This window comes from Danio rerio, chromosome 6 (genome assembly GCF_049306965.1).
Source record: "Danio rerio strain Tuebingen ecotype United States chromosome 6, GRCz12tu, whole genome shotgun sequence".
Classification (NCBI taxonomy): Eukaryota; Metazoa; Chordata; class Actinopteri; order Cypriniformes; family Danionidae; genus Danio; species Danio rerio.
The window spans coordinates 16,161,671-16,186,760 of record NC_133181.1 but is presented as its reverse complement, the minus strand read 5'-3'; the positions used below and the strand labels follow the sequence as shown (position 1 = coordinate 16,186,760).

Below are 25,090 nucleotides of genomic sequence, written 5' to 3'. Positions count from 1 at the left end.
CTGTTCCTTAAGGAACAGTTTAAGTTTACCCTTTAAGTACAAATGTCTACCTTTTGAAAAGATACCACATCAGTGACAGCTTGCGTACCTTTCTTTCTATGAGTGTATTACAATATCTTTGAAAATAAATATGACTGTAAGAGCAAAGTGATATTATGAATAATTTCCATATAAAAACAAGAATCATTATTTAAAAACATGCTTAAAAAACTCATGAACATTAATTTTTAAGTTAATATAATTCAAAAGAACTGCTAAACAAAACTATCAGTATTGTAAAATAAACGTAAGGCATTTTCATTAAAACATTTGGAAAGTGTTTTCTGATAAATAGTTTTATTATTGATATCCACACCAAGATCTTTTGATTTATGTTAAAGAATTCTTTATTGTAAATAGAAAAGGTGCATTTGCACAAAAAAGGAACTTTTTTAAAAACATTCTTTAATAAATGTATTTGATGTTTTATGTTCGCTGAAAATAAATTGACACATTTTGGATACAATGAAATGCCCTTAAATAACTTCTAAACGAACACATTTGACACAGTTCAGGGACAAAGTGCCTTGTCACTATAGTATACTACCTTCATGGATCAGATTTGTACCTTTGATGAAGGTACAATAATGTATTTGCAGATTTTAAAAAACCAAAGGTACATTTTGGCTTCCTATAGTACAAATCATGTCCTTAACAGTACAAACTGCAATAATACAAATTAGTTTCTTTGTCTTAAGTTACAAATCTGTTCCATAAAAAGGTACTGACGCAGTGACAAGGGTTTTTACCTTCTTTAATGTACCATTTTTTTTCTAAAAGTGTACTTGCAATACATTTTTTTTTGCCAATTAATTAATAAATTCTTTCCACCACTATTAAAATGTATGTTTACATCCACTTTGGTAACCCTTGAGCCTCTAACTCACTATTTTTTTCTTTTTTTGTCTGTTTTCGTTCTATATCTTTCCTGTTTCTGATTTTTGTTTTATGCGCAATGGTAAACTGAGACTTGTCACTGCATCGAAACAAGTGCTTCTATTATCATCATTGTACATCGAATTAAATAAATTCAATGTGTAATTGTGGAGGTCTTTTGTTTAGTCCAAAAAGCATTATATAAATGTAACTATATATTTTTTTTTATCGCATAAGAATGTGAACAATTGTCCGTTTTCACAGATATAATAGTTAGGAGTATTTTCATAGTGTTTTTCCTTAATTTCATTGTGTTGTGAATAGGCATGGGACTATAACTGTTTTCAAGGTAAACCACGATTTAAAAAAGTCAAGGTTATAAAACCATCAAAAATTTCTTTACTACCGTTTCTAAGATATGTCCGATTTTTTATTTACTTTTTTTGTTGTTGTTTTTTAGAACAACAGTATCTCCAGTAGAAAAGATCTCCAAGGATATTTTAAATTGTAAAGAAATCTGTGTTTGGCTTGATTACATGGAATCTTGGCTTGTTTTTGTTGTGTTGTGCACTCATGTTTGGATTTAAATTGCACTGTGTTGTGCACTACTGGGCTACCTTAATTCACAGCCAGGAGGGCAGAGACTGACTCCTCTGAATCACATATGCATGTACTGCCTCATTATGCCCCAAGACAAGGCTGATTGATTGACCGCTTCACTTCTCTCCCCTGGGTTTTCAACAAATGGAAAACCAATTAGTTTTAACAACAAAATCTTTTAAATTGGTGCTTCCTGCTTACACACCCTTGATGTTGCAGGCTTTTCTTTTGCATCTCTAAAGGTTTTGTATTTCTTAAATAAAAAGGGATTGAATATATTAGAAATTACCCTTTATTCAACAATCAATCAGAATGAAGAAACAAGTCCTATAAAAAAAAAAAATTGTACAACTAATAATATTTTTTACTTCAATTAAATTGTTTAATATTTCATTCCAGATAATTAAAATAATAAGTGTCACAGGATTATTTAAAAATATATATTTTGATGTGAAGTGCTCAAATTTCTGATCAATTTGTAAAAGATTTTACGCTTAAAAGATAAAATATATAATACTTTTTTCATTTTAAAACTATATTATTTATATGAAAGCATTTACTGTAACTCTTGATCAGTTTCTTAGGTCCTTGAAGATTAAATATTAATTTTCTTTCAAAATAACAGAAAAATTATATTGACCTCAAACATTTGAATAATAGCATATGTTTGACATCTGATTAAGACGTGTGCGGTCAAATTTATGCATGTAATAAAGAAAAGTTCAAAGTTATTACTTCATAACTTCAGAGAATTTTCTTATTTTAAAGATCGTGTCTTAATTTATTCTTACTTTTTTATTATGGAGTCTCATATATGTCATTGCTTTAAGATATTAAAAACATCTCACACATCCATCATCCTGACATTATTGGATAACTGTTGCTTAGCCAAACAGATAAATCCCAATAAAGAAGCCTCTCACCGAGTGTATCTTTGAGATTTTTCACCAGAGATCCTTTCTTGAGACTGTTCTTGCGTTCAACGTAATTGGAAGGAACATAACCCGTTCTGTTGGACGTATTTCGTACTCTCCACCATGTTTTTGAATCATCCAGGAGCCACAGACGCTCGTTTTTCCTGATGTCAAGTTCCTGGTCTTGTTGTGCCGTATAGTCCCACTTGGCAATAACAATCGCCTCCTCTGACATCTTTCATGGAGTCCCTCTGGAATATAAAGAAACGAAGAAATTATAATCTCTATTACAAAAATAAGTACAAAACAGGAAATAAATAACTTGCATTCATTCCATGAGAACAGCAGATTGTCTTTCTCTTGTGAAATCTAGCATATATCTGGCAAGACGATTTCTAGACACTGAGCAGAAACCACAGGAAAGACTGATGGATCAAGAGCTAGCCTGGAGGTACAGCTTGTTTCAGAACGAACAACTTACACACACACACACACACACACACACACACGCATACATTTACACACTCCCCACTCACAGCAGGCTTGGCCCTCAAACAGCTTTTAAAGGCTCCCCTTTTCACCTTCCCATCTTAAACACAGTAAATTATTCAGCAGATACACTGAAGGAGAGACAAAGAGAGAGACGGATATTAAAAAGAGAAATGGAGATCGTGAATAATCGTGTGTCAGAATATTATAAAGGATGAATTAAACGGGTTGAATAAAGAACAACCAATGACATGTAACTACACGTGAAAGGTGTATAAATACAGCTTTAGAGGGTTGTTTTTTTTATCCATCCAGTCATTTCAAGATTCAAAATGCTCACAAAGGCATTGTAAAATTAATTGATATATCAACAAACTGGTTTAAAACAAGTTTTGGGAAACAACTGCTTTACTTTATAGAGTCACGAAACACCAAAACACATTTTTTGAGATTTTGACAGTCATATATGTAACCCCCGTCTGCTAAAAACACTGTTAGGACACATGCAATTCACTAAAAAGTGAAAATTGGTTGTTTTTGCGTTGTTTAGAGCAAATTCATTCTTCCAGTTTAAAAAAATAAATTGAAGCTACGTCACGGCAATGAGTTCATTGTGTAAATTCCAGCGTGGAGATTGGCTGTCTGTACCGGCCAGTACAAAGTGACGTCGTTGAGTTTTCATCTGTTCATTAATTTATGAGAAAGACTTGGTTTTAACCAATCAGTGTGTGAATGAGCCACTGTGAATGAGGTGCAACTTCATTAATATGCCAACAGTAATTTAAACAAGTTGATGAAGAAATATTTGGAGACAATGGTCGTCAGTGTAGCATTTAAAAAAACAGAATCTTCGGTTTTTGTTTTTGTTTTTTGTTTCCATTCCCTGCGATGAGAGCACAGCTCGTGTGTGGATCCACATGTGGATTACTGTGATCTGCTAACACTGACAAAAATAAGTTTAGAATCCTTAGAAGCCTTTAGAATCTTGAAATGGGGAAATTCGGATTTGTCGCTCGTCTCCTTTTTAAAAAAGACACTGTTCCAGTTCATGATAATTGTTCTGTCTTTATGGATTTGGTAAGCATGTGATCAGTGTTCTTATTTTATGTTTATTCAGATGGCAAAGTTAGTTAGTATCGTCAGCAGTACTCTTTCAGTCTTTGAAGACATACCTTAGTCAAAATTATTCAGTTACTAAGTTTACAGTATGTTATTAACACTACAATATTATGGATGGATTATTCTCACAATTACTGTCCATCTCCCCTGCGTCTGTTTGTGTTGCCGAGGTGAAAATCAGCACTTGCACGTACCAAAACTCCCCTTTTCATGCAAACCTTTTTTGCCGACACTCCCACCTAAACAAAGCTAAACTCACCCACTTTCCTGACTTTTACAAACTAGGTGTGAAAACACCCTGCTGAGATAGGGGAGGGGGGTTGTCATAACTCTTTAAGCTGAATGTTAACAAATTTATTACAAAACTAAGCCACATGAAAGGGCATGTTTTTTTTAATATTGTGTGGAGTCTTTACAAAGAGGGAATGACAACATTTTACTTAAATATACTTCTGAATGATTCTGTAGACTTTATGGTACACAATTTCATGTTAATTTAAAGGTGCCCTATAGCGGAAATCTGGGTACACCAAGGAATAGTAGAATAATAAAAGATCAGTAAATGGGCATACTGTGAGCCTCAGACACCACTCTTCCTTGTTATCCTGTAAATTCCACAAAAGTAAAACATCGGTGGACAACGGGCTAATCAGAGGACAAAACAAACTGACGAGACTCAAGAGCATTGCCCTCATCATTTGCATGTATGCCTACTTTAGATCATTCATCCAGACCTGATCAGCCGCCACGTCATCAAGAGAACATGACTCATATGCAGCTCTGAGATCATAAAAATCCTCTGAGATCATTAATATGCTTGCCTCAGACTGTGTTTGATAAGCCAAATGTTTTCTAGTGATACAACAGTGATACTTTTTACTCCTCGTTACTTTAAGTGTGTATTTCACTTACTATGTGTGACTTTAATTTTGAAAACGCGAGCCACAAATTGCTTACTGTGCATTACTGGGAAAGCACAGCATGAGAGACGTTTCAAACTTGCCTCAGGAAGCAAGATTTACAGATTACAAATGTATTCCCATTCCGAAAAGGCATAGAGTATGTTTAGTTACATTTTTGTAATCTATCGTTTTTGATGTGAAATTTGATGCATACGTTTCAACAAACACATGTAGACTGCAGAATCATCAAATCACTTAGCTCAACTGTCATATGTTCATCCAGAGGTTTATACTAAGTCTGGGCTGTGCTTTCTTTGACAACATAGCCTCAAAATAAAACGCCATACATCTCTATCACTCTTTTGTCAAGTTTAATTATAATTTAGCCTTTATTCACAACACATCTAATGAGCAAAATAGGTTAGGTATGATTGAGTATATATTTGTCCATGTTAAGCGTACATCATGCTATGTTGGTTTGTGTCTGTAAGAGAGGCGCGTCAGAACGGAGCTCGTTATTATTCATGACACGAACCATATATGGTCAATTATAGACTTTCTGATTCTATGGGTATTTTATGGAGTAACTTATAAAACCATTTCTAGAGATTGTTTTTTTTTTAACTTACCGAAGCCATAAACCTACTATGTAGATACCAGAGAACAATTGAACTTATTAAACCAATGCGGTATACGGCACCTTTAAATGAATTGTCTTTAAATTTCTAAAGATGTTCAGTGACTAAAATATATACTTTTTAATGCAATCAGTTACATATGTAATGTCAATTGTTACATATGTAAACATATGTTTGATGTCTGAATCTTTATTTATATACAATATTAAAGATGTCGTGTATACTCACTATGGCATTCATTTGATTGAAATAAAAAATATATAATAAAGAGTTAGAAAATAGAGTTTTTACTATCCAACACTGGATTCAGGGGTAAAATTATTGGTGGCAAGGGTACAATTAAGGGTCCATACATTGGTGGCAGTTTATCTGATTAAGCACACTGTAAACGATTTCTTGTTAAATTAACAGTAAGTTACTGGCAACAATTATCCAGTAGCTGCTGTATTTCATAAAACAGTAACATTACTGTAATACTAATTACATTAGTATTACATTTACTGTAAAATGTAATACATCATTTTACTGTTGTTGATTTTTACTGTAACACCAATTACAGTAGTGATACACATACTGCAAAACTGAAAACAGTATTTTATTGTACATTTTTACCATGAAGAACTACGGTATTTTAACGTTACTTTCATTATTACTGTATAGTATTTTACAGTTATTAAATGCTATTTTATTTTATTTATTAGTGCTACTTTATAATGGGTAAAAATGTTCAAAAATTGCACAAGTGTTATTTTAACTGTTCAAGAAATACAAGAAAAATAAAGAAACTGAAACTTTAACTTCACAATAAAGGTTTATTGTGTAAACCATGCTAAAACAGTAGCAATTATTCAATATAACAAAGCAACAGAACCCTAATAAACAGTTGATCATTAAAACCAGTCAACAATTAATGCATCAAAAATTATTACAATTTTAAAAACAGGTGAAAATACTGCTACAAGACAGGAAATGATGAAGGCCAAATGATGTGGAAAGGGACAGTGAAAAAGGGCAGGAGCACTTCTGATGATCCTGCAAAAATGACAAGCAAAATCAATCACTGAAGTAAAAACTAATCATCCCTCAAATTATTTAATTCATTCAGAAACGAAACACTGCACTGTTGTTTTTATATATATATATAAATATATATAACAGTTATAATATATATAACAGTTTTTTCAATTGTTTTTGTTGGTAAAATACAGTTTGTTGTCAATTCGAAATTACACTAACGTTAATGGGGAAAAGATCAGCGGGCATTGTTCTTGAAGATCGCTAGTCAGGTGTCCACACAGGTGTGTAAAAAATAAAGTCTCATCTTAACTTAATGTCCGACTCTGTATAGCTCGAATATCTGATTCCATGATCACACTACTAGTGCTTCCACGGATTTAAGAGGGGTAAACACAGTTCATTCTCACTTTAAGAGGCTACATATTTAAAATTAAATAAATAAAAATAATCTAATTTAACGTGACTAATGTTAATTAAATACTTTTAGGCTTTTAACACGTATAAATCCACTTCTAACTTACAGATAAGATTATGTTAGAGAACATGAAAGCTGTGGGTGATTTTTTAAAACAATGCTAATGATGAGTTACTGATATTTGGTTTGCATAAAACAAAGTAATCACTAAGCATTCATTTTGGCAAAATCTGCAGAGAGGCTCAGCGACACAAGGAAATGTGTTAAAGTTGAGTAGAGAACTAAAGAGCAGTCTAGCCTACTTCATGAAATGTTTGTGGTAATATTTGGTGTCAATTCATATTACTGTATTTTAATATGCAGCAGTGATGGCATGTCAGCGAGACAAATAAACATTTTATCGAGTCATTTCATACAATTTATTTATTTATTTATTTTTTATACAAACCCTCTAGTGACATTTCCTCAAACTAAATCATCATGACGTTACTGTGCACAGCATCAGTAAAACGTTGAGAATAATTTAAATACTTAATTTTTTAAAACAGTCACTGCTGATTAGAAACTAACATTAAAGCTAAGCTTACAGAAATCCTGTATGCATGACAATATAAAGATGTATTACTCACTGATGTCGAAGCACTTCCAGGTCATCAGAGATGTAGACAGGACAAAATATGTGCTATCAAATGAGCTCTTGTGCAGCCTTTGTTGGACATCCAGGTAGTATGTTCACCCACACTGTAAGAAACAAAAACAGAAAAAATTTATTAAAATGTGAGGGATAGTAAACATGTTTGGTCTACAGAGAGAAGAAAATGTTTAATTTAAGCATTGATCCTAATGAATCTATTTCTTAACTACATTTAACCTTATCATGGAAACAGCATTTTTGAGCTTTTAGACCAGGGGTGCTCAACCTTGTTTGCTTTAAATTAGAATTAAAACAATAAATCTCTATGTCAAATAAAATACTTCAGATCTAAATAAAGCAGGTGTTTTTACCTAAAGGTTCCTTCCCTCCAGTTAGTTTGGCTGCAAATCCCTCCACATCTGTGCTGTATTCGGTTCTTGTCTTAAGAGTAACTGGTGTCACATTCCAGGTTCATCACAATCTGAGCTAGAAAGACAATATGGCAAAAGACAAGACATATATAAATAAGTCTCAGAATAAAATATTTAAAAGGATAGTTTACTTTTTTGCCACCATTACTCTATGTGTTTTAAATCCGTTTAAATTTCTGTTAAACACTAAAGCAGATATTTTGAAGAATGTTAGTAACCAGTAACTATTGACATCCATATTTGAACCAAATTTCTTTAAAAAATTTGAGTTTGTGTTCAACGGAACAAATTAAATGTATAACTATTTTGAAACAAGTGGAGGATGCCAAAGATGCTATTATTTTCATTTTGGGGTGAACTGTCCCTTCAATTCAAGTGTCAAGCAATAGTCATAAAAACTGATGTGTCGTTTGAGGAAAACTAAATCAAGTACTTTCTTTGAACAAGCAGAATCATTATGCCATTGTATTCAGTGATTCTCTTTTACATTTTCCCACTATGAAACGATAGCTTTACCATGCAATCTATGTTAACACAAAAATGAATAGCATAAAATAACATATTGAACTAAACTTACAGTTTCCAGGCTGTTTGAAAAAACAAACAAACACATATGCCCAGTAAAATTGCTAATAAACACAAAGACAACAGTTATAGAAAAAAATGTTTGTCTAATATTTACTCAGCACTTGGTAGGCAGATAGCATAGGCGTGGCTGTTTTAACACCAGATTTTTTTTATCTTAAGAACTGCTGGAAGAAGAAAAAGAGGTTGTATATGAAACTCCTCACAACAAATCTGTGAACAACTTGACATTTAAAAATCTAATCAAAATGAAGAAGACATCAACATTACCTTGAACAATCAAGTGAGGAGTGATTGGTAGCATCAGTTTTTCAACATCAATTACTGTAGCTGAAAAACAGATAAATATAATAAGAGTAAAATAAGACTTAACATTAATTAATCTAAATCTATGGTACAACCATACCAATCTGTATGGGGTTAAAATACATTTGTACACAAATCATTCCCTGACCCCATCAATTTATCTTAGAATAGGATGGATATATATATATATATATATATATATATATATATATATATATATATATATATATATATATATATATATATAGTGATAATGACTTTGGCTTATATCTGTGTACTCAGAACGTACACTCATTTCAGGTACACCTGAACACCAAAAATTAAATGTACAATTAATGACACACTATACATCAAGCTCATTAACATTATTGAGAAATAGACAATTAGTATGTATTTTGTTAATATTAACGTTAGCTTAAAATAATTTAACTGCATTTAATTTTCAGCTCCATTTAATAAAACAGTTAAGACTCATTTCATTATGAGTTTAGTTTAAATAACTAACTTACAGTTGAAAAATTTTACCATAATGATAGCTTAGTCATAATGACTATGTGAAGACCAGAGCTTACCTTAACGGTAAACGTTTAACTTTTCATGGTGACTTCGCCTTCATCTCAGTGTTGTGCTGAAATAGAGAATTCATTAATGCAGTTACAATAAGTTAAAGTTATGTTTTTTTCAGGTAACTTAACGTATGGTCAAAACTCACTCAAGATAAACTCACTGTATCTAATACCTCGCAAACACTACAATGACCGCCTGGCGTCTGTTATTTCTTGTTTAAAATACCGTTTGTTAACGGTTAGCGTGACATAACATAAGAACCTACAACTAATGTCACTTTGTTAATTCTTTTAAATTACACACACAATACACAGAAATACTTATAAAACAATCCTTTAACGGACAGAATTTGACTTTAAAACACTTACCGAGGATGAATTCGCTGGATGAAAGACGACAGGTGAATTTCAAATTAGGAGAGCCGTTGCCTGCATGTCGAGTCGTGTCCGTTCGGTTCTATGAATCGGCTCCTTAGTGAACAGTAAAGAATCGAATCCGCCTAAAACCGATTCCTTTTTGTATATGATTCATTACTATTTCGTTATACTGCTTGGCCACACGCATTTATACACTAATTATACACTAATTGCATATTGCTGAATGTGCTTGTGAACACGTGTGATCAAATAATTCCCGAGCAAACGGTTCAATTCGGTTCAATACGATTCAGAGTTGCTCGAGTGCTGAACCGAACCAGTGCAAACGTGATATTGATTACAATATAGTAACATTGTTTTTTATTCACTTTACCAGCGAAATTATTACATATATCTGACCTTGACAATAAGAATAAAGTTCGTTTGAAGTGTTTTGAGAATTATATATAAATATATATATATATATATTTTCTCCCAGAATTCATTTCACATCAACAAGCAAATGGTAATGGCGGATGAGAAAGCCCATCTAATATTATAAATATTGCGTTTAATATGTCACGAAATGACATTTTAACAGTGTTTCATGCGAGAATGTAGTTCTTACAAACTCAAATCTGTGGTTTATTTATAGATATCATGCGTAAATTTTAAGCATGCTTTGCCGATAGCGGAGATTCTGACCTCCAGGGTGTCCATCATCACTCATGTATCCGGCGAAACGAGGTTATAATCGGCTAGACATGTGAGACTTGCCCCGGTCTTAGATGGCTCTATAATGAATGTGTTATAAAAATTAGTTTTAACCGTTTTTCATACGGGAATGTAATTGTTTTTAACTCAAGTCTGTGGTTTATTTATAGAGATGGTGGGTATTTTAAAATATTGTTTTGAAAATGCGGAGATATGTGACCTCCATGGTGATGACGGGTGCCCAAACCTCATGAATCCGTCTAAAGCAGGCTGGTCATTATGACATTTAAGCTGACTTTGGTTTCATGATGAATCAATTACTTTTGTTCCAGTTTACGTTTTGGTTAAGCACAAAGTTATGTTAATTAAAAATGATTTAATATTTTCATGTTAACCTTATAAAATTAAGGTGCAGTACACCCAAATATGGAAAACCAGGGGACAGTTTTATGCACTGAACAGTCTGAAGAAACTGGTTATTTTATTTTTCTTCACAAAATACTTTGTCAAAAAATAAAATAAACATAATAATAATAATATAAAGTGTGTGTAGAGTTTTTCATGGTCATTTGCAGTACTGTATTTAGATGCACAGTAACTGATTTTTTCCCAAAATTCATTGTAAAATCTGCAGTAGCATACTGTTAATCATGTTCACAGTATGGAAATGTTGAGAATACATTATCATGCTGTGAAAACAGCAATATATACAGTAACACACTGTGCACAGCTTATACAGTAAACAACTGTTGAGAAATGCAGTATAATACCGTGAAAACAACAGAAATCGTTTACAGTGCATGTTACATTAGAAATGAACTGCTGAGAGCGATTGATTTGTTTTTTTTATTCAGTTCAGCAAACAAATACGAAAGTACAGCAAGTAAGAGCAATAAAGCTGAGGAGTCTTGTTGACAGAAGGTTGTTTGAATGCTACATGTTCAAATATTTTCATAGTAACATAAGTTGAATGGAATGAGGAAAGTGGAATGACTGAAACTCAAAATGGCATGCAAGTCCTGCTTTAATTATGGCTTGTATATCCAGTTCAAGTTTTACTTTCCCTTTTTGAAAGAGGAATGTGAATTTATACCTATATTGACAATTACTTCAGAACCTGCAGACACAGATTACACAAGCTATTTGGCAGGCGTCTGTAGTCATTTTGGTGTGATCAAAAGCGTTTTGCCTCAGACATAGCTAAAGCCACAGACAACACAGATGCTTTTGTCCCTGCTAGCTTTTGACATCCGATTGGTTTGACACAGCCATAAATAATGACTCAAACATCCTAATCTTTGTGAAATCTGCAGATACTGCACTATGAATAGCTACTGTATATTTGGAAAGAATGAATTATTGTAGCTTAAGTAGGGTGATTTTGCCGAAGTTCATCAGCATAGATAACAACAACGATGAAAAAGGCTCAAGAATTTAGAAAAATCTTTATCTTGAGGGTTTTTTTTTTACAAGTATTTGTGTAATTTAGAAGCATTTACAGAGTGAATTCACATAATCTGTACACTTTTTTTCAAGGACCACAATCTATTTTTTTTGTTTTGGTATATACTACAAGATCTTAAAATACAACCAATCAATCAATACACAAATAAAAATGTATAGAGACGTATCTACTTGGTTAAAGTGAGTTGAGTGTAATCTGGCCAATCATCAACTTAGCTAGGTTCTTCTTTCAATTTAAAAATCAAAAACACAAGACATACAGACCCTGTTAAATTCCAACACGATATAAAATTAAACATTACCAGATCCTCCTTGATGTTCTTCTCATCTTGAGAAGAAAACACAACCGATGAAATAACACAATTTCAACATTCACAATTCTCCAAAATCCTGTACCGATTAGGTACAACATTTGAATTTGAACCTTTTTCAAACCACAACTATTTGAAATGTGTTTTCTTTAGAGCAAGAATGAGCAGTACGACTGGAACTTGGGTGTACTACATCTGCCATGTTGTCATTATCACATAACCTACCAGTGTCAGTTGCACTGGTTCACTTCCATTCATAAATTTTCTCTCGTGACCTTATTGCATAATTAAGTCTCCATAGTATGTCATACTTCAGAATCATTCCCAAAGTAGTAATCTTCTCGTATCATGAATTCAATTCAATTCAATTCAGCTTTATTTGTATAGCGCTTTTACAATGTAGATTGTGTCAAAGCAGCTTCACATAAATGGTCAGAGTAACTGGAACAGTGTGGTTCAGTTTTTAGTGTTTAAGTTCAGTACAGTTCAGTTTAGCTCAGTTCAGTGTGATTTAATCATTACTGAGAGTTCAAACACTGAAGAGCAAATTCATCGATGCGTAGCTCAACCAATCCTGAACCAATTTGAACCAATTGAATTTGAATACACTACTTGGCTCTGGTACGGTTTTCATGTTCAATTAATGTTAGTTGATGTATTTACTAACACAAATTAATTATAAACACTACTTGTGAAGCATTTTTAAGTATGCAATTTCAGATTCAGCATTCTGTCACCTTTAAAAGGTTGGAACCAAAGCATGATGGCAAGCATGACAGCAAAACTGCTGCAACTCAATTTGTTTGTGTTCAGACTTGGTTACTGAGTTCTCATAAATTCGTATCTATTACATTACAAACCACAGAAGAGGGCAAATTCTCCAGCAGGATAGCACTCCTTCTCATACTTCAGTCTAGTTCCTGCAAGCAGAGAAGGTCAAGGTGCTCCAGGATTGGCCAGCCCAATCATCAGACATAAACATTATTGAGCATGTCAGGGTGTAAGATGAAGTAGGAGGCATTGAAGATGAATCCAATGAGTCTTCATGAACTGGGAGTCCTGCAAGAATGCTTTCTTTGCCATTCCAGATGGCTTTATAAATACGTTATTTGAGTCATTGCAGAGATGTATGGATGCAGTCATCCAAGCTCATAAGAGACGTACACGATATTAATTATTTTTTCTACTGCACCATGACTTTATATTCTGTACTGTACATCATTTTGGATTTGGTGTGATTTATTGTTGAAGTGCTGGGACAGGAGAAGAGTGATGATTGTTGGCTGCCTTGCCCTTTAGTTTTTTTTTTTTTGTTTGTTATTTAGTTATATTTTATAGCATCAAAATTGGCCTCTAATTAATTTTATAATTTGGCTAAATTTATTTTGTTAAATTTAATTTATTTTATTTTATTTTCCCCTTTATGTTAAATTGTTGCATGTTTCCCTGGCCCTAGATAGGGGAGGCATGTAACACTGTTCAGTGACAAGACTTTTGTCTAAGCAAAGTCAGACCTTACTGACCTAACTAAATCATTAAAAATCAAGACATGATCATATTTCATTAGTTAAATGAGCATAATGTAGAGGCCTTTGCCTTTCATATAAGCCACTTCTGATACCAAACGATAAACTAGAAGTCAAGTTATTATTTGTTGCTCCTACAACTTGGATAGGCGACGAGACTTTTGTTAGGTGGTTTAGTGAACAAAATACTGTCCTTACTATATACAGTGAATAACCATAAATTGACTTCCCTGTATAACAATCCACTTTTTGTGTGTTTTTTCTGACATTATTATGATCCTTTTTTAATTTTTTCTCATCATTTATGTACATTCAAGTTTTGTGTTACATCTGATGTTGGTGAATGATGTTTATTACTTTACTTTTGGGTCGTGCTATCATGATGAAGTTTAGTAGTCATGTGAATAATCCTGATCACCTTCTTCATGTTAGCACTGCTTGTGGAAAAGCTTTTGAGATCATTTTGAGATGAGCTTTGGTTCATTATGATGGCATTTTTGTATTATGTAGATGTTAATGATTCAAAATATTGGTGCATTAACACTATCAATTAATGAAATGTGGTAATTTATCGTAAATATAGAAATGTCTGTACCATAACCACAGCTGGTTATTTTTTGTAATTTTAACAGAATAATATTACAGTATACGACCTCTGTCAGAGAGAGAGTGTCACTAAAAAGGTATGATGGTATTGTGACAGTTCTACTCCAGGGACACTCAGTATGTCATCCTCCAGTCACATTGACAGCTGCCACACACAAACACACAGGCAGCCCAACATGACACTTTACACAAAGACTGGCCACTTCATAATTAAACAGCCCCCTGCCCGTATTATCAGTGACAGCAGGCTGCCTTCCATAATGTCAGCAAGAAATGATGAAATGCAGGAGCAATAAAAAAAGCGATAAGCCAATATAACGTCACAAATCACAGATTTTGTTAAAGGGTCACGAAACACCAAAACACATTTTTTGAGCTGTTGGCAGTCGTATATGTGTCCCACACTGCTAAAAACACTATTAGGACACCTATATTTCACTAAAAAGTGTAAATTGGTTGTTTTTGCGTTATTTCAAGCAAATTCGTACTTCCTGTTTGAAACAAATTTTTGAAGCTGCGTCATGGTCATGACATAATAGCGTGTATTCCAGCGTGCAGACTGGGCGTCTGTGCCAGAGTGAGTCTTATTACGTCTTACAGTGTGATGCATTAATGCATGAGTAAGGCTTGGTTCAAACCAATCAGCGCGCTCTATTGTGCAACTTCATTAATATTCATTAGCGTCACTGTGTTTACGCCACAGAGACGCCACGTTGTGCTGGCAAAACAAGCGTGAAGTGTTGCTTTTATAGTTTGCTGCCATTAAGTTTCGTTTTCATTTTCTCTCTGTGAGAACTCAGCTGGATCACGTGTGGATTAACAGTGTACGCGACGCTCGACAACAACAACTTATGTGTCTAAGGAGGAACATTGTTTACCTGAGAGCTGTTCTCATCTGCAAACGCTGAAATCCGGATTCGCTTGTAACGTTAGTCTCCTCTTCATAAAGACGCGGCTCTAGTTGCTGCTGATTGTCCTGTCGATACAGATTTGGTAAGTGAGCGACCAGTGCTCGTTGTTTATTCAGTTTGTTCGTATCGAATTAAGTTAACTATTGCACTGAGTGCAAACATAGCACCGCATTTTGTGACCGGAATAACACACGCGGCTTTCTGACGCTACCTGCCGTGTGCATCTAAGTTTCCGAGAAATGCAGAGTTTTTTTTTTTCTCTCATTCGCCATGCGGTATCAAACATTGCATGAAAAATACACACTTAGAGCAGATCCTCGAATCAAATATCGCGTTTGTCGCGAGGGGCATGAATGAATTCCCTGAATCAAAGAGCCAAACTGCTGTTAAAGTCCAACATTTAATAATTTGGCAAATAATTCGACTACAGATGTCCATGTAGGTTAAACACCATCACTTTCTCATGTGTGTTTATTTTGACTGAAACTCGCGCGTGCCCAAATAGACACTCCCACACCATCCCACTTTAGTTCCTCCGACACTCCCCCCTAAACAGAGCTGGACACGCCCACTTTTCTGACTTTTTCCAAAGTAGAGGTGTGAAAACACCCTGCTGAAACGAGGGGGTTTCATGGCCCTTTAAAGATCCCATGAAGTGAAGTGTGCATTTTATTTTCAATGTTTGACGCAATCTCAACAGAAACATGAAGACAGGGCGGGAGATAGAGTAGACACTCCCTTTTTTTGAAAAACAGCCAATAGAGTTTTTTTGTTTTTAATCACAGGTCGAAGGTGCAAAGGTTTGGACCATCAAATAAAAAGCGCCTTAAAGAGGGTGGCGGATGTCAGATAGCAGAGAATATAATTTATCATATAATATCACATTTTGCACTGCTTTCAGCAATCAGCTAATAGATAACCTAAAGACGGACCTACTGATGCTAACATCTAAAAGAGTTTATTTAAATTTTATGAGGACCTTAAGTGCTGTTAGATTCTGACACAAAACAACAAGTGGCAGCCTCAGATTTGGCTATAAACTGCTACTTCAGAACAGTTATAATGTCGCATCGGTGGCTATTGTTAAAGATTGTTGCCAGATCTTCATAGGCGTGTCTAAAATCGCATACTTCCATACTATATATACACTTAAAAACAATATGTGAGCCAAGTAGTATGTCCGATTTCATAGAATTCGAAAAACAGTATGCGAGAAGTACCCAGATGACCTACTTCCAGTGAGATTCTGAAGTGCGCATCCGATATATGCTACGCTATCCCATGATGCACCGTGAGAGAACTCATGAATAGGAGTGAAGCGGTGCAACTGACGCAGGTAAATCATGTGATGATGATAAAATGGTGGAAGTAGTAAGTCCGAGTTCCATTCATACTACTGACATTCATACTGTATGGAACATGTTTTTTTTAATTTGGACACAGCCCTTGTCTTCACTTCTTTTGTTTATCAATGGAGAAGGAAAACCTGTCCAGTTACAGATAAAACTGTCAACACTGGGTGCTAAAATTACAATGACTTGGAGGACAGCTTTTTAAATAGCAAGGGTTAGAATCATCTGTAAGGGCTGGGCAATGTGGCCTAAAAAATATCACTATAAAATTATCGCAATGACGTAAATCACACTACATCACTATATTGCCAGAATATGACAAACACTTGTCATAGAGCCGAACAATTTACTATTTACTAACTTTTATCAAATACTTATAAAAAGGACACAATTCAGATGTAAATTTACTTTCTGTAAAACAATTATATCTGTAATAACCATTTTAAACACTAAGTTGTTCGAAATAAAACAAAATATCTGTCTAAAAATTGTCTAAAATATCTGATATTTACAGTTGATCATCATAATCATTGGTAAAGCCACACATATAGCACTTCACTACCATGATGAAATAATAAAGTACAATTAAGTATATATATATATATATATATATATATATATATATATATATATATATATATATATATATATATATATACAAAGTGCTGTTTTGCTGGAGCAAACAATTAGTCCTGTTTAGATTCACTTTGAAGCATGAACATTATACATGTTAACCTATTAATGAGGTTTTTTATAAATAATAAATTATATAATAATAATTTATAACACGTAAAATTATATAACGTTATTGCAAATTATAACATGTTATTGTACAGGCCTGTCGAATGCTCGATTCTGATTGACAAATGAATATTCTTAGGGATCTTTCACATATCGCGTCTTTTGCACGCACAAGTTTGTTATTTCCAATGGAGCAACATGCATGATATGTAAACATATAGGATGATAATGTGTAGAAAGGCCATAAATGAGGCCGGTGTCATAATCTCGTTACTTTCGAGTGTGCATGTGCATTAGCAACCTGAAAATTTGCCAATTTTGTTTGATTTGGACGTTTAGAAATGAAACTTTTGAGACCTTACAAATATGTAATGTAATCGTAAGCTTGGCAAGCAGTTTTGGAGAATTTGATGTTTTCCCATTCAAACAGAATGCCCGAACATACTGCTTAAGAGGAGTTTCAAAGATGGCCGCAGAGTAAAATGACTTGGCTTAAAGAGACTTTGGTGCAGTTCACCTTAGCTATAAAGGCCACAACGCTTTACTCGGCACCACCACCTTGGGTATGCATGATTTTTCTAATAATTCTAATAATTTCCAAAAATTCACAGCCTATCATCAATAATTTGCCAATTCATCCCCTAGCCCTCTTCTTTTTTAAAATATCAAAACTTGAGTCTCTAAGTACTGTGAAATAAAATCCTCTCTAACATGTGGGGTCTGGACAAACAGAGGACATTTAGTGCTTACAATCCTGTGTTGTATCCCTGATTACACTAAGCTCATACAGCCACATTGTCTAAAATCATAATCCGGTTACGCAACATGATTATGTATTCAAAATCCACTTTTTAAAAGCATTCACAATGAGGTGAAGTGGTTACAAATCAATCTCCATTATACCACTAAAAATAGTACTAATGACTGACTAGGAAGGGAAGGGCCCTGGTAAGCACATGACTTCAAATGACATTACAAGTATAATTGTATCATATACTCTGATAAAACTGCATATCATGATTTTGCCAGGTACAATGCGATCCTAGATTAACATCTATGCTGATCCTGGAACATTAATTTTGTTAGAAAATATAGTCAGAATTCCCAAAATCAGAGGGGAATAACAGTTGAATAACAATCATGTAGAAGTGCGCAAACCTAACCGTAAGCCTAAACTTAACATAAGCTGTAAATATATGCCTAAATTCCGATTGGCTGATTGGAATGTTGTTCCAAGATAAACCTAGATGTTAATTCAGGAACATGTCCTACTTGGTGAAATCAGGTTGGTGGATAAAAACTATTAATAAATTAGAATCCTGACTATTAGTTTTTACACATTCTTCAGACACATGAATTTGTAATAAAACTACTGAGTAAGACTCAACAGTATTACTAGGAAATGCAACTATGAGTGGAAGCACAAGTCATGTTTCATGGTCATTGTTTTTAGCTGCAAACTAGACTTCATTTAATCATGTTCACTGTAAAAAAAAATGCTGAATTCCACACAATTTCTTCATTTTGCCCCAAATCAAATTAACTTATTTTCACAAATGTCAGTAAATTGAACATAAAACAATAACTTGTTGATTCAACTCATTTTAAGTTAGTATGATTTTTTTTTATGTTTTTTGACTCTTATTTTCTAATATTTGATACACATTTTTTGTAATAAATAACTAGGAGTAATTTATTACCATTTAATTTGATCAGTCATTACCAATGGGATGCATCTTGCTTTGGACTTGACTGACAAATAGAAATTCTGAAATCATAAGCATCATTCCTTCCAGACTTTTCATCTTTTTTGTAATTAATCTGATAACTTTGTATATAAAATATATAAAATCTAGGATATGCATGTCAGTAGTTTCATGGACAGGATTGTTTACATTTACTAATATCTTTATTGAGCGCACTCACGTCAACACATACACACATACATTGGGTTTTCAAGTCTCATGGGTACAAAAGATATTTATTTACTTTACAAATTGTTTTGTATGTGTTCTGTCCTCTTACTAAACATGTCACAGAAAACAAACTGCAGTTTTACATTTTCAAAATGATTCATTTTGGTATACTTTGTGAGCCTAAAGTGAGCCTAAAGCCTGGTTTACTTTTGCGTTAAGTAATCGGAATAACCCACCTTGACCTCCATGAAGTTGGCCCCACATGCAACACAAAACGCCAGCAAAATAGTCTCATTCATTTGTGCTCCATTTGTGCTGGTTTGTACTACAAAAATATTTGTTTGTGCTGTTTTGATTTTTGAGATGAAATCATTTTTGTAACTCATTCTGTGTGCCGTTTGTGTTACTCTGCAATAACACTTCTGAAATCCTAGCTGGCAGTAGGTTTTTATGTTCCTGTGTGTTGAGTTTCTTCACATTTGTTTTTTTTTTTTGTTTTTTTTCTGAACGCTACCTTAATGTAGAAGTAGCTCAAACTCGCTCATTTTGAGGTGGGAACCAGCAGACGGTCAACAACTTTAATCATGTAAACACAAAACAAAACTTTCCATTTGGACCTCTTTCACAGGACTCCACACTTATAAACACTGGCTTCATTGGTTTAGCATGGCTCTCACCTCCCACCACACTGGCCAGTAACATGTAGTTACATTTTTTGAGAGGTACGAGTCATCGTCGGCGATGGTGAGGGCTATGCGACCACACACAGGCTACGCCGTAGCATACGCATGCACTTGACACAGAGGTATAAATCAGCTCTTATGAAATTGATTGTTTTATTGTATGATTTGTGTCCTTATGAGGACCAAAAAACACTGGTATTGCTGTATTTGTGAAGACATTTGATGAATTCCAGTGGGGAAAATACAGTGGGGGAAATAAGTATTGAAGTATTGTCCATGGGAATAATCTCTCTAAAGGAGCTGTTGACATGGAATTGAACAAAGCTTTGGTAAAAAACCCAAACAATAAAGACAGAAATAAAAACTGAAAAATTAGTTATGTGTAATAACAATGGAGGGACACAAGAAGAACGTACTGAACCATTTAATACTTTTATAAAAGGCTTTTTGAAGATGGTAGTTTAAAAAGTCACATGATTTACTTTAACAGAGTGTAAAAATCTTGATGGTTCTGTGGGTCTCATCTATCAAATCCGATCTTTGTTTTGTATTTTCTATTGGATTCAATTCAGTTGTTGAATGAAAAATGATCAAATAAGCATCATACTTCGTTTTACAAATGATCAAATACGCATCATACTACTTTTTAAAGTGAACAGAAAACTCAGGAAATGACTGATGTATAATTGACAGCCAAAATACTAATACTTTAATCGCCACTGACCTAAAAGGATTCATCATTAACCCATTTAACAGATCAAGAGGTTCTATGGGAGCTTTGGTTTCATTCTTGATTTCAGCAGATGTCTTTGGAAGTGACAGCTGGAAGATACAAGACTCGAGAGCACTTGAATTTCCCCCAACAAAAGAATGTGCCAGTCTCGCAGCTTTAGCAAGAAAAGAAACTCTCCAATAAAAGACCTTGAGCATCTCTTACTCCTCTAAAAACCTTTTCTTATGTGAACGCTTTCATAGAAAACAACGGCAGAACACACAATAAAGTGCTTTCCTTTAAATAAACTGTGAAATAAATGTGACAATACATAGGGATGGATGAATAAGGTGAAATTAGTCTATGAGATGGAGCGTTTCAATGCCTTCATCTTTTTGGTAAGTAAAATACCGATCTATTGAAGAGAGGACAAAGTGTGCTTTTTGAGGAGGAAGAAGCATAGAGGCACAGAAAGAAGCTTTTTAGAAGACTGCTCGCAGATCCCTGCAATACTCACACAAACCACACACACATGCATGACAATAACAACACACCCATTCAGCTCTTAGAATCACTGTCTTCATCCTCACTGCCATTATCCTAGACGGTCGAATTAATGATTTGAATCCCTTTATGTCTTTATGACAGGAAGTAGACAAAGAATAAGCAGGAAAAAGAATACTACAAGGATTATGCATACCAAGATGTCAACTGTAACAATTATTCTGATATAAAAAGCAAACTAAGCACTAATACGACAGTATTCAAGATTGTAGCATATATTTTTAGGAAATCTGAAAGTCTCTTATGAAGAAAAAGGGTCCATTCATTAGATTAAAAAATACTGTAAATACTTAAAATATTGACAAGTTCCCCCTAAGATATAATAATGATAATAATAATAATAATAATAATAATAATAATAATAATAATCATCATCATCATAATAATCATAATAATAATCATAATAATAATAATAATAATAATAATAATAACAACAATAACAATAATAAAATACATTTTAAAATTAAATGTATTGCTTTGATGACCATACTGAATTTGCATCAGTTCTTGCATTCATCTCCTGCATCACATGACTCAAAATGCAGTTTTGTTGATCAAGAACAGGGATGCAACAATTATAGAGTTTGGTTGTAGGATTATAGTCTGAGAAATATTCACGATTTCATGGGTATCACGATTATTAATAGCACTTTAATTTGATAGTCCATTTGAGTATTAGTATACTGCTCAATAACTGTTGATATGGTCCTTCAACAGACATTTAACTGACTATAAGAAACTTTTCAAGTACATGTCAACTAACACTAACCCCAAACCTAACCGCAACAGTCTACTTAAAATCTAATGAGAAGTAGTTGGTATGTAGATGCAACGTAACTTAAATTCAACAAATGGACCATCAAAATAAAGTGTGACCCGATTATTATTTATTTATTATTTTCAAAACACTACTAGTTTAGAAAATTGATTTATTGACTGCCGCTCATCTACTAAATAATACAGCACAAAATAATAACAAAAAAACAAACAAAACAGTAGTCCATTTTGGGATGGATGGATGGATGGATGGATGGATGGATGGATGGATGGATGGATGGATGGATGGATAGATAAATATTTCTCTTTTAAAAAAGAAAAATTGTAGTCAAAGGCTGCTGAACCTCTGTCTGAAAGGCACTTTTGATCAACAATTTTGCAAAATTGTTTGGTTTTTTCTTTTGTATTTTTTCTCTTTGGAGTAGTAATATGTTTATTCCAAACAAAGTATGACGCTGACCGGTCAGTTCTTGACCGCCACATGTCTCCATTGGAAATAAAGAACTTGCACGCAGAAAAGACAGGACATGTGAAACGGCCCTTAGTTAATAGCCTTGGCCATAGTTAAAACCAGCCTTTTATCCAGTGTGCATGCAAATGGTGCATATGGCATATAAGTTCGGAAAACTAGCGTGCAGTTGGCATAACTTTTAGTTGCAAGTTTTGTTCCGTGCATATATTCAGTGTTGAGAAGGCTTTACGATTACTTAACCGCAACAAATTAAAGCGCGGTTCATAATAAAATCAAGAAACATTTTTTATTATTATTATTATTATTATAACAAAAAAATATTATAAAAGTGTAACAATAACCATTTACTATGTATTGCCATCTAAACATTATTTTAGAATTTGTAAATATAGATTTTTAAATTTAATTTGGAACTTTTATAATTACTGACAAAATTTTCAAAAACTAAGAAAAGATGAACAAAATCAATTTAACTTATTAAATCAACCCATCAAATGTGTTAAAATTCAATTAAATTGATAGAATTAATCACTACCCAATAATTCAAGTGTGACATTTTTATATTTTACACAGCATTAAAAGTGCCATAGAATAAACATCTAAACAAATTGCTGGCTTTTTCTCCAAATGAATGGGTTTTTATAGTGCAGCACTTCCTGCGTCAGGTGTAAAAGTGCATAACCTTCTTTTGGGGTCATATTTTTGACAGATTTTCTGCTTTGGACCAAAACCATTAACATCATTTTCAGTCAACAATTTTCAACAAATAAAAGTGTTCTGCATCCAGACAAAACAGAGCTTTAAATTTTAGGGGTTTTACCTGTGGTTATAAATTAATAAAATAGTGTCTAGAGAATTTATGAATTTACCAAAGCCAACCACAAACCTACTATGTAGATATCAGTGAACAATTTAATACATTGAATCAATGCACTCTATGGCACCTTTAAATGACACTGCATTTAAATGGCTTGGATATTTTATAAACCAGTCTGTTTGCATTCCTTTAAAGCAAAGTGCACTGTTTACACTAATACATCGTTCTAGAATGGCATCTTGATAAAGTTCATTTGATCATGCTTGAACGCATGTACACATAACAGTGTGACAAAAAAAAAGAATGATTTTTTTTTTTTTAGTCTGTGTAGTGTCTCAACCACAAGACGAAGAAAGGCAGCAGATATGCTCTATTTGACACAAACAGACTGGTGTGTCATATAACATTTCTTAATATGGGCTTGTTTATTGTACTTAGACACATGGATGGTCACAAGAAGAAGGAGAAGAACAAGAACAAGAACAAGAACAAGAAGAAGAAGAAGAAGAAGAAGAAGAAGAAGAAATTTGGGGTTGTCTAGTTGAAGTACACTAGGCCAGTGGGAAAGATAGCAAGAAATGGGAAGTGAAGTGGGGGCTGCTGTGCACTTTTGGCAGCAGTACTTAATTCTCACTGCAGTCGCTTTATTCTGTGTGTGTGTTTATGTTTGTTAATGAGTGGAACTGAGGTCTCAGTTGAACCATGTGACTGTAAACTCTTGTAACCCAGTTGCTGGGAAAAACTTGACCCTAGGGGAAGAAGGGATCAAGAGAGAGGAAAAGCAAAAGCGAAGGGGGAGAAAGGAGGACTTATGAGCCAGCTGTGACACACAGGAAGTCAGAAATATGACCTTAAAGTTATAGTTGACCCAAGAATAAAAATTGTGTCATTGTTTACTCAACCTTACATTGCAGCATCCCTGAATGACTTCCTTTTGTCTAAAAATGTAAAAGATGTTCAGCTCCTGAAGAGGAAATGGGTAAATAAAATAAAAATAAAAAACAGCTTTAGCATTAAAAGTCTTTAATTTTTAAGTGTTGAGTCAATAGGGTAACTACCTAAACGTACTAGGGCTGTGCGATTTAGGGAAAATATCTAATTGCAATTTTTTGACAGATATTGCAGCATCAATTTGATTTGCGATTTAATTTTGTAGTCAAGGTTCATTTTCTAGTTCTGTGGCAACACATTTCTCACACATCCCCTGTTTTTGTTCGGTCGATGTCTGTGACTTTGAAAGCAAAATATTCCCATATTTCGAGGTCCTGTTTTTCTTTGATATGAATTCATCTTCTGACGTAGCAAATGTCATCATCCCACTCATCCGCGCTTTCCTGTATTTTTGTTTTTTACTGTGGCCATTCCACATAGTTCGGTCGCGCAATTCTATTTTTTTGAACACCATGAGTCTAATCAGAATCACATCACCTTCCTGCGTTTATTGCAAATTACGTGACATCACCTGGACGGAGGAGCTTGGCCGGACGCACACCAGCCCTAACCAATTGCATGGATTGAGCATGCTGTTGCTAATATTAAGAGGAATATAAATTTTGTTAGGCTTTTTTCAAAGACTTTGTAAAACGCTTGAACAAAATTTAACACCTCGTAAAAAGTACATTTTTAATACTATTTA

At 33.8% G+C, this 25,090-nt stretch overlaps 1 protein-coding gene across 3 annotated transcripts in view; it reads right to left on the bottom strand.

The window, feature by feature from the left end:
* nck2b (NCK adaptor protein 2b) overlaps positions 1-25,090 on the bottom strand; it is a 98,629-nt gene that overhangs the window by 30,619 nt on the left and 42,920 nt on the right. For 2 of the 3 annotated variants that reach the window (XR_012407313.1, NM_001003492.2), the window contains exon 2: positions 2,439-2,680. Coding sequence is in view for 2 of the 3 variants with exons in the window: in NM_001003492.2 (NP_001003492.2) it covers positions 2,439-2,664 (226 nt within the window). In the remaining variant the exon portion in view is untranslated. Of the gene's footprint in view, positions 1-2,438; positions 2,681-2,755; positions 2,966-25,090 lie in introns of those variants that run through there. The other variant, XM_073952824.1, reaches the window with a different exon arrangement.